Source organism: Odontesthes bonariensis, chromosome 4 (genome assembly GCF_027942865.1).
Source record: "Odontesthes bonariensis isolate fOdoBon6 chromosome 4, fOdoBon6.hap1, whole genome shotgun sequence".
In the NCBI taxonomy this organism is placed as follows: Eukaryota; Metazoa; Chordata; class Actinopteri; order Atheriniformes; family Atherinopsidae; genus Odontesthes; species Odontesthes bonariensis.
The window spans coordinates 28,363,780-28,375,686 of NC_134509.1; the positions used below are offsets into that span (position 1 = coordinate 28,363,780).

General features: G+C 41.1%; 1 protein-coding gene across 1 annotated transcript; it reads left to right on the forward strand.

Annotated features, from left to right (window-relative positions):
* Positions 1–6,474: 6,474 nt before the first annotated feature.
* On the forward strand, positions 6,475–11,546 carry dusp5 (dual specificity phosphatase 5). Its single transcript, XM_075463837.1, has 4 exons — positions 6,475–6,941; positions 7,749–7,888; positions 8,534–8,753; positions 10,755–11,546. Exons 1-4 carry the CDS (start codon positions 6,578–6,580, stop codon positions 11,159–11,161), a joined length of 1,131 nt encoding a protein of 376 aa, XP_075319952.1. The 5' UTR covers positions 6,475–6,577; the 3' UTR covers positions 11,162–11,546.
* The last annotated feature ends 361 nt before the right edge of the window (positions 11,547–11,907 follow it).

Sequence of the window (11,907 nt, forward strand, 5' to 3'; positions counted from 1 at the left end):
TTTTTGACTCCTTCTGTTACCCAAGAGTTTGGCTTGGCTTTAACAGTCATGGCATGACAGGGAGCAGTGGGTGGAAATGGTGAGTCAAGCCTTTGAAGCACTTGCATCTGAGTGTGTGTTCAGCATGTGTCATATGGGCCATCAAATCATGACTTGAACACAGGAATACCAAGCATTCCTCTTCCATATTGGAAGAGCCACAGGTTTACTGGATGGGATATGACTTGTAGTACGGTTACTCACAACGCTGACTTTTGTTGTTAATGACTCCAGTCATAATCTACATAAACAAGAGCATGTGACAACATGCCCTCAGCAATCCCTGAAATACTTACCGAGAAATTCATCAGCGTCATAGTTTCCTTACGATTGCACTTTATGTTGATGTTAATATCTACACAACACATTGTCCTGTTTGTTCTGGGGTTTCCTAATCTTTACTTAATTAAAAACCGCATGTGTGGAATGTGCTCAGAGGATCTAAAAATAGCAACTTCTGAAACTAATCTGCGATTCTGGGCCACATAATTGAGGTGTGCTGTGGCTCTAAAGTGAAAAACACATCAACAAAACCAAAGGAAAACTAATTGTGCTGTGGTTTCTATTTTCTTTCTTGTTTTCCAAAATGTGACATTTTCTTTGTTGTTTATTCTTGAAAAAAAAAAGCATTTCTGAAAAGTTTTCTTTTTAAACGTGACGTGTTTCCTGCTCTGTTGTAGTCTTTTCTGAACTTTACCGTCTTCTATAAACGACATCATTTCACAATAGACTTTTTCTCTGGTATTGTTTGCACCTCATAGGAATGCTGAAGTGACCTAACACACAGCTGGTGGGTGTTAGACGAGTCAAAATCCCGTCACACTGTCCATTACTCTGACTTTTTAGAGGCCAGTTATGTTGTTTATGTTGGTAATGGTTTGCATTTCATTTAACTTTTTGTTTGAACTGTCCTGTCAAATTCTCTATTGAGGCTTTAAAATGTACAACTCACCACAACGTGTGTCCATGCCATGTATAACCATGCATCATTTTGTTTTGCTTTTTACTTTTTTACTATTCTTTTTGAAAGTGAAATACAAAAATGTGAGAACTCGCAAGTGGGAGAGGGAACAGAAAGGCGAAAGAACTGTGGAAAACAGTAGGAGGATTTTCAAACTAACAATCTCTCACATCTCACTGATGCTATCTGCCAAACATCTAGATTCCCTACACAAGTGTTTTCGCCCAAGTCAGCAGAGTTACACATAGCAACACAAGTTGATACCTCATCATTAACGCCACAAAAGCTTCATCGCAGCAGAGGCATGGGTAAGGATCTGTACAATTTGTACAATTTTTGGAACTTTATTGGGAAACTGCAGCTATTAGCACCATGGGCTTATACAGTTCAAGTTTTGTTGTGAGATTGAGTTGGAGTTTCTGAAGTAAGTGCCCAAAAGGCCCAAAAAAAGGAGTTTTGCTCTTGTGTTTTCTATTTAGTTGTTGTATTTCCTGAAATATTTTGCTTTTTGTTTGGTCTCATTTTACACACTCTGCTAGCTTGACGTAACTTTCTTGCCATGACAGGAGAGGTGTTCATTTAGTGATCGTTTCATTTTATGTGTCAACCTTTCTTATTCAAGACTCTCAGAAAAATATTCACCAACACCAACACACATGACTAAAACATACATTGTAAATATATCAAATAAAAGAAAAAGAAATATAGAAAATCAAAAATACCTCTAATTTTAGAATGCAGGTTACAGAAAATCTACAGGTCACGAAGCGTAAACACACACAAAAAAAAATGCAAAATATTGTGATGTGCTCCAAAGAAGACCATCTGCTAAAAACAAAGTGTGATATGAAAACCTGATGATTTACCATTCAAGAGCCAAATAGCCTCAGAACTTTTATTTTATTCTGGATAAGACAAATCTATAATCACACTCAGATCAATTTTAGCAAAAGCAGACTTTATGTAGAAGATTTTTGATCTGATCCAATCATGCGCTAAGAATGTCTCTTTTTGACCAAAAAATTTTGACATTTCAGCATCAATAATATTATTTTTGTTCGTTATGAACATCCAGTGTTTTTCTCAGCATCAAAGAGCAAATGGGAAATGTTTGTTTATTAGTTAACTGTGATATTTTTTTCTATTCTATGGGAGGCATTACCAAAAATGGATGCTGTTATTCCAACAGAGGTACCACAAACTGTTATTTATAGTTTTGGACTGAAGCTCTGTCTTTGAGTCATTTTGATACCCAAGTGGAATTCCAACCTGCTGTGCTCAGTGGTCAGCTGAGGCGAGGTGATTAATATGGGCCTTATTGGGGAACTGCATCATCATCTGGAGCGTCTGTCCGCAAACCAGGAAGCACCTGTGGAGCTGAGAGAGGAGGAAGGGTGAGCTGGGCTCCATGTCCCAGCGAAGGCGACCCATTGTGTGTGAGTTCTTTTTATAAGTCACGTGGAAAAAAAGGGGGCATTCTGAACGGGAAGTGACTTTACGAAGTAACATACTGTACAGAGCAGTTAGCAGTCCAGCCAACAGTTATTGTCTGGTGAAAAGTAGCAACAAGAAGCACAAAAAGCGAGTCTGCTGAGAAATGATGTAAAGTAGTATGAAGGAGGAAGTGATTCTTTTGAGACGCAACGTATTGAGTCCGTGTTCAACAATTAAACTGCAAAAAATCAATCACAGATGAGATGAAAAACTAATTATTTTCCATGGGTTACTCATTATGTCACAAAACAGTGTAACCATAAGATTTGAGGTAATGTTTATGAGTTGATAGGTTCATGTCGTATTTTTTTGAAAGCTTAAGGATTTGCTAAATTATCTAATGGCTTATGTGCAAAACTTGTCTAAAAGTCCACATTTCCTTGTGTTTCAGCCGTTGTTTTGTGACTAAAACTTGTGTATATCACAAGAACAGGATTGGAAAGAACTTGGCACAAACGTTTTTAGTACAGGTGAGGTCATCAAAGCTCAATAAATCTCAATGTCCTCCTACTTTCCATTACCGTGGGTTGTCGATGATGAAAGCACTGGGTTTCCCATGTTATAATGGATCAATTGAACCTTGAACATCAGAGGAAAAGAAATTGAACCGTTGCACTTGTGACCCAATGACATCAGCCCCACATACAGTGCACTTAAGTGCTGCATCAGTCACAGGCACAGTGGGTCTGGTAGTCGACCGGCAGGGTTCTGCCTGCTTCCTAAATGCATTAGCTGTACTACGGAGGAGACGCTGCAGCTATCGTCTTAGAGTGCCACAGTATACATGGGTACAGACCATTCATGTGTGAAGCAGGGAAAGGGAGCAGATAAGAGATACAAAGAGAGGCGGAAAGAAAGGAAAACATAGTCCAACACAACATCTTCTTTATCAGGCTCACCTGGGTCCAATGTTGTTATTTACAAATGACAATAACAAGCCTGAAATGAGGGCTGGGATGGTGGGCCTCCCCACTCATCTGTGATGTCACAAGCCCAGATTAGACCAGACCATATGGCACGCTGCCTGCTGTCACCTCTAATCCCCTGCCGCAATCCAGGCATCTCTTCACTAAACTCAGTCTATCTATCTATCTATCAATCTATCTATCTATCTATCTATCTATCTATCTATCTATCTATCTATCTATCTCACTGCCTTTTCTTTCTTCCATTCACAGATGGGGAGCTTAGCTTGGCACAGCTGAACCATTTCCCCGTCGTGGAGCTGAAAGGACTGTCTATTGTTGTTTGTTATTGTTTTCTGTTTGTTTGTTTTCTTTCTTTTTTTTCTAATTCTCCAGCTGAGTCTGTCACAGGAGCTGTCACTGCGTCTGTCTCGCTGCGTCTGTCCATATCTCAGATTCGGGTCCTGCTTCGTCTCTCCGTTCCGCTCTTGTTACCATTCATGCAGCTGACACCACTGATGTAACACCCATTTTGTTGGGCTCATTTACCCACAGGGTCTTTGAATGGACCTTTCTTTACACTTTGTCAGTTTAATTTGTGCAGAAAAAGCTAATCGAATGTGACATTGGGATCATTTGTCAGATTGTCTAAATTTTTTAATTAAGCCAGAAAGAATCTACTTTGTGTTGTCTTTGCGCTTTTCTCCTCTGTCTCTGCTGTCGTTAATGCTATGTGGAAAATGATTTCTTACTCCAATCAGGTTTCAGTTGGATTAAAGGCTTTGCTCACTGTTGGCAACATATTTACATACAAATGCCAACAAAACCCAAATACAGTCCTGAGCAGTGTGTCAGGATTGATTGCACATCATGTGCGCACGGGCAGTGTGACGTTTAAACCTGTTAATTCATTTGGGGGGATTAGGCTTACATGCTGAGGGATGTTGGATGGATGTCAGGCTGGTTCTCTGGGCTATACATGGGACTGAGCGGAAGTTAGAGGTTGCTTTTGTCAGCTACTTCAGCTGATCTCTTCCTGAAACTCCCCACACGACTGAGCACTACATAGAGGATTATTCATAAACCCTTGACACAAAAATCTCCTTTGAGGATTTGGAATACAATGGGAGCGGCAGCCACTGATTTTCATATAATAATAGATTATTTCTGTTTACTCTCACCGTATGTAGTGTTCCCTGTGAGACTGTGTCTGGGGTCAATCTCCGATATCATATCAACGCTGGTAGACGATAACCTTAATACTTTTGAATATGATTTGTTCTGTTTTGCATTATCTCAATATTGGTATTTAATAAATTGTATTTGCCCCCAACAGTTATTATCACTTAAATTACATTTTGTATTTCCCTGTCTGAGATCACAGCTGATTCGGCACAATAAAAACACTTCAAACTTCAACTTCTTTTTAAACTCGGGTAACAAGGTGACATTGTATTTAGTTCTCCACTACAATCTGTGTGAATGGGTCTTTCAGCTTCTAAGCTGCAGTCGTTTTAGGTCAGCTGATATCGCTACGTTTCTGTTCAAGCCTGATTTAAGAGGTGTTTAAAACGAATCATTGAAAGTGTGATATAAACGCCATTGTTGTACATTTAAGATCTTAATTTTTATGGCATACCTTGTCTTGCTTGCTGCTCAAAAGTCCAACAACCAATCATTCTCTTTTAATCTCCCCATATAGTATCTTATTATGAGTTGTCACAGCTCCAAACTTACGTTTAATGTTAAATCATATCTATTTGGTTGTGATAGCAAACATTACTCTGGATCTTTGTATTTTATATCTCTATAAGCCATTTTAAATTAGCAGTTAAATTAGAAGGCTTAATGTCTAAATATTTGAAACGGTCTCCTGTCATTTCCCTCAGACAAACAGTCGCCTTTTGCAGGCACATCTCTGTGGTGGGCATGACTGTTGTGCTGTCAGCATGCATCAGTACTCCAAGGTTCATGTAACCATCGACAGTATTGTAATCTTACTTAACATGTTCTCTATCACTTAGGAATAATAATTGTATATAATAATAAGTGCTCCTCAAAATCCTTAATGTGTAAGGAAAATGAGAGACATTTTTTACACTGCCAGAAAAAAAATCTGTCCTAATTCCCTCAGGAAAGAGGCTTGTTTTAACATTTTTATAAAAAGTGATATAATTTTGCCACTCACATCAGTTTTTGATCATCTATCCCAAAGTGCTTCCCTCCAGACCATGTCAAATGTCTTTGTGAAATTAATAAAATATTTATTTTACGGGCTATTGTAGGCTTATCTGAGTTATGGCGACAATTATGAAGCAAAAACCCGATGAACAGATAGATGGAGAGTCTGTCAGAGAGAATAATAAATAGATATTTGTTCTGCAGCAGTAGCCACTCCCACATTTAGCCCTGTCCTCATCTCCCATTCATAATATAAAACCAGAGGCTTTTCTATTATTCAACACTGCAGCACCAACACACATCAACTGACCCTCTCTCACTGGTAAATGTATCCTTTCATGTTTATGATATATGGTTTCCAGATGATCCGTGTTATAAATATCCTCATTTTCCACACCATCTCTTTCCTGAGTATACGCATTGATCTCACCACAGATCACAAAGTGATGATTCTCCAACCTTGCCTGAATAATAACCTGCATTAAATCATCCCATAGCCTGGGGGGCTATACTGTAATATGTGTCTCCTTCCAACACACTGCACTTGTTTTGACTAGATCCACAGTGTTTGGATTTATTCAATTGGCTGTATCATCCCTTTAGAAACTGCCATTATGTGCTTTAAATGGTCAGTAAACACGAAGTGGGGCCTATAAATAATAAAAAAAAAGGCCTATCTGTCGGCAGAGGACACGCTGTGAGTAATGGCTGAATCAAACACACCGCAGTTGTAGAGTTTCTTATTTACCAGACCCGCGGGCGGAGTCACAGCAGAGTCACAGACGTGGGCGGGTTTTTCCTACCGTCCGACGTCACCGGTGTCCAAATATGGTTCGCGACGTCACGCGCCGGAGGTCCCATTCACATAAAACTGATCGGCCGGAATCCCCTTGGAGGAAATGTAGGCAAAGACTCGCACGGGGCTCTTCGTTCGCCCGCATTCAGGAGTGATACCGTCTCATTCTTTAGGCAATAATAACAACTGCTAAACGTCAAAATGAAAGTCTCCAGCATTGACTGCCGGCGTCTGAAGAAAATCATCAGGAAGGAGTGTGGGAGCTGCCTTATTGTGGATTGCCGACCTTATTTCTCCTTCACGAACTCTAATATCAAAGGCTCCGTCAACGTTAATCTCAACTCAGTGGTGGTCCGGAGATCTCGAGGAGGGCCGGTGCCTCTGCAGTTTGTCATCCCGGATGAGAGAGCCCTGTTTCGCCTTCGGGAGGGGAGCATATCGGCCATCGTCGTTCTCGATGACCGGACGTCCCACTGGCAAAAACTGAAAAAGGACAGTGTAGCACAAATAGTAATAAACACCCTCTCACATCTAGCGAGCGGGGCAAGCATCTGTTTCCTGAAAGGTGAGAGCTTTGGAAAAATTCAACCATTTTAGTTCAGAGAGTGTGTGTGTGTGTGTGTGTGTGTGTGGGGGGGGGGGTGATCAGTTTCCTTTATTAACGGCTTTCTTAATCAGTCGATTAGCAGCCGCAATTGTTCCCATTTAATCAAACTTTTTAGGAATGTGTTTTCGGACTAATCGCTGATGAATCTAAAAATATTTATCCAGAGTTAACATTATAGCTGACATTTTAATTTTTTCTGACGTTTGCTTCTGAGTGTGGTGCGACGTTTTCTTTAAGTGATGGACCAGTCCTTAAAAGGCTGTATCAATTCTGTATTAACACTTAGGCTATACAATCGCCAACTCGTCTTTTTCCTATATTATCCTGTGTTCGGAGAAGCCGACATTTTTTTGTCTGACTTCTTAGATAAATGTCCTGCGTGCGTCAGTGGAGCGGATGAGTCAGTGCAAGAGAAACGCAGGCAAATTGGTGGTGCAACGAATTTTGTTGAGAAAGAAACCTTCTCTTTCAGCTAAATAAGTTTCTCGAGGGTTGTGATAATGTGGTGTAATGCATCCATCTCCGTCTGTCTCTCCTCCGTCCTCAGGATGTTGCCCTAAAAGGATTACCGGTCCTTTAGAGCGATCTCCTGTAGCCTAATTAATTACGCGTCTATAACCAGGTTATAAAGGCTGTAATCCGCTGCTAAGACTGTTTCATAAACTCAGCCATTTCACAAGATGTGTGTGAGAGGTGGTGTTATTCTAAGCCTCTTTCTTGAAATGTGTACTCATGTTTCTTTTCTTTTTTTCTTACTTCTCTAAGGAGGATACGAGAACTTCCACTCTCAATACCCTGAACTTTGCACTGAGGTGAAAACCATTGACCACAGCGGAACTGAAACCGAGAAAAAATTCAACGGCCACAGCGAGAAGCTTTCTTACCACAAACCAGATTACGATCAGGTATGGAAACGCCCTTCTCAAAACAGTATTCCCCTCCATCTCTCCCACGCAGCCACAGAGCACACAGCAACTGTCAGTTTTTTTTTCAAGTTTAAAACGCAGAGACATCAGAGACATTTATATTTGACATCAAAGTATTTTCTCAATATAAATATGATATTCTGTGACCTTCCCTGCCCCCCAGTCCTCTTTTTTTTTATATCTGGCACAAAATGACAGCAGCCATTCAGCGATGCCCAGCTGATATCGGGACACCCCTTAGAAGAAGAACAAATAAAAAAAAAAAAATAAAAAAACTCTTTTATCTCTGACCTTTCCCCTGTCTTGTCCACTCCAAATAGAAAACACGAGGCAGCTTTAGATCTGAAAGATCTCTGTGGCTGACACACTGGCTTATTGCACCTAATGGCTTAGATAAAAGCGGGCATCATTCTTCCATCTTCCTGTGCTTTTAGTCTGCAAATGAACATAATGTTCCGCTGGCAGGTGCTTAGATGTTGTGGTTTGGAAAATGGGTGCACTTTCTCAGGGATGGGAGGGTAGAAGCAGATGCATCAAGGCTGGCAGTCTGATGTTATGTCTTGTGTTCTATTCCTTGAGCATTTCACTCACATCTCTGTTTTCTGCCCCATTTCTGCACTTTAGGGTAAACCCGTAGAGATCCTGCCTTTCCTCTACCTCGGTAGTGCCTACCACGCCTCTAGACAAGACTATCTCAGCGACCTTCACATCACGGCCTTGCTCAACGTGTCACGGCGGGACCTGCAGCCAACTAAGGGCCACTATGATTACAAGTGGATCCCAGTGGAGGACAACCACATGGCGGACATCAGTTCTCACTTCCAAGAGGCCATAGAGTTTATCGGTGAGTCAAACTGAATGCATGCAGATTCTTTTGCTGCTTTTATTTATTTATGGTTTGCATGCAAATGTTTGTGATCGGATAGATTTTCTAAAATGTTTTGTTGTCGTATAAACTCACAAGGCTCAGAACAGTTCAACCATTTAAACCAGAAAGACAAGGCTTCAGCATCCATCTGGGAGTCTTTTCCTGAAAGAATATTAACTACAGCTTTTGAGTATTTATAATTACCCATTACCCAAGTCTTAAAAATACCACCCAGGCAGAGTTAGAGAGACTCCTATTCATAGAAGTGCCTACTTTCTAAAAGTGTCTTCCAGTGAGGCGGCTATTATCGCAGCCTCTCACCTGCTGTTATTCACAAATAGAGGGCTATAAGAAAGCCAGCAATAATCAGTTTAACTTGATCACCAGCCTTCAATCCCCCACCAACATATCCAGCCAGCCTTCTGTCAGTCAGGATTTGCTCACTTCCTTCATACCCTCCCTTCCTTCCCCCGTCTTAACTTGCAAAAGACGCTCCCATGCCGTCATCGCAGCTCAGGCCAAATCACACTCTGCCGGGTGTGGTCGGTCAGTGTGACAACTGGGTGAGCTGTTTTATAACGGGCGGGTGGAAGAGTTTAGGGGCCAGCTGACACACAAACAGTTGTTTATTATGGTAGGGTGGAGCACAAACATTAGTTGACTCATGCACAATAAAAGAGCATTTTTGTTTGTCCGGCTATCAGGTCAGCAAATATGTTACAGAAGAAAAGACAGAGTGTGGGAGAGGAGAGAGGTAGATAACAGCAGCATCAGCACGGACGTACACAATGTGCTGATGGATATTTATAGCCATGCATAACCAAGGACAAAGCTCACCCACAAGCAGCTTGGCTGACCTGTATTGGGTGGCAGCTATTGCTGAAATTGTGTATTGTTTTGGGGATGCAGTCTCTACGTAAGCCTGGCTATTACATAAGTCAGAAAACTGCGCAGGAGCAGGTTTAGCCTATATTCAGACCTCTGAAATTCATCAGCTACACCAAGTGATTAGACATGCAGTGTGCACAAATAATCAACGCCGTTGGTCTCAAATTAAAATCAATCAGCAAATCAGAACTGTGACTGAGTGGCTGATGAATATTATTGACATCCTGAATAAAAAGAGCCACTGAAGCATGTCATGTCATCTTCAGCCAAAGGATGGTCATTAAAACACCCACAGCTGGTGTCACACTGACACTATATCTTCACTCCCCAGATTGAATTTTATGATTCATTCATGCACTTTATCAAGGATCAGAGCTGTCAGAACTCAGTCCCCGGCAGTGACTCTCAGGAACACACACAAGTGGCCCTCACTGTATCTCCAAAACAGAGGGAGACATGTATATGTGTCTACATGTTAGTCTGGTAGACAAGACTTACATGCAAGACAGAAAAGGAGACTACATAGGTTTTTTTCCGCTCTGAGAATCAATGAAATCTAGAACATGTCAAGAGGGAGACGTAGACGGATGAGTGAAAGATTTGTGTGCAGACACTGAAATATACAGATAAGCGTATAGGAGTGCAGCTGAATAAGAACACACGTCTGTGCCACAGCGAATGTGGCGGCTGCACAGCAGTGCAGCAGAAAAAAAAGGCACGAGCAGCTGCGTCCTGTGACTAACAAGAGCTAAAGAAGTGTCTTTGTGTGCAGCACTGAAACTGGTATATGGGTTTGAATTTCTGTGTCCCAGTTTGTCCATGTTATCCAGCTGTGTGAGTAGGAACAGGCAATGATGCCACATTTGAATTATGAATACATACTGATTAAAACTCCCTGCTGATTCATTTCAAATGAAATTTCTTTAAATATATGAATAGAAAGACATACAAATAAAAAATAGATAAAAACACTTTTGCACACTTAAATCAAATAATTAAATGCAAGGTTGAGCTCTGAAAAAATATTTTGCTGATGATCAAGAAGAAAAACAACATTAACACAGATGCGTTCTCTTCTTGTTCTTCCAGATCATGTGAAGCAGTCAGGAGGGAAGGTCCTGGTGCACTGTGAAGCAGGCATCTCACGCTCACCTACCATCTGCATGGCTTACATCATGAGAACCCAGCAGCTGCGGCTGGATGCAGCGTTTGACATCATCAAGCAGCGGCGGGCGGTCATCTCACCAAATTTCAGTTTTATGGGCCAGCTGCTGCAGTTTGAGTCAGAAGTGCTGGCCAATGCCCCGGCTCTCGCTGCCACACCTGAACCAGCCACTCCCTGTGTCCAGGAGTCGGCCTCCTTTTTTGCCAATGACTTCACCGCCACCTTTAACACCAAAAACTTTGAGCCGTCCGTGTTCACCTTCCCTACCTCTTGCCTGCAGTCCCCAGTCCACCACCAGTTCAAACTGAGCCCAATAACTGCACTGCCTTAAAATGATCTGTGACTGCTTGTAGTCTTACTTGAAAATGAAAGAATCAATGCTGTCTGTGTGCCTGGTGTTGAAACCAGCAGAGCAGATAGACTGGAGCAACAGAAGCAATGAAGAGTCAAGAGAATATTTTCACTTCAAACGACTGGAGGTCTATTAAATAAATCTACGGACAGCAGACACTGATGCTGTTTTCCTGTCTTCTGAACTGCAGTGATGAAACAACACAGCACAGTGATAAACCGCAATATACATGCCTTAGGTTGATATTGTGACTTATTTGCCTATTCATGAATAAAGTTAGGCATTTAAAACTAATTTATTTGAAAATATGGCGTTTTTTCAATAATGTGGATATTAATATGTGTTTAATAAATGTTTTCACCACAAACAATTGTCATGTTATCATTGTAGCCATTGTATTCGGTATGGATGGCGCAGGTGAGACATTAAATGTAAGTGCAACTGCACTTTTTCAAGTAACTGAATTAATTTCTCCTCTCACAAATGAAAAATCAATACAGCTTTAGTTTCCTTGTTTTCAGTGAATAAGTTTTGCCTTGACAGGGCCAAATACAACTAGAGAGGCAACAGTGACACCTGCAGTGACTTTGCGTGTGTCTTTAAGAGCAGATTCAGCTAAGCAGTCCTGTTTTCCTGAGATATGGTCACGCTGCATATACCCACATTTTTTATGCTCAAACCAGTCTAATCTGTGACAGATGTTAATCATAAATACTTGAATCAAT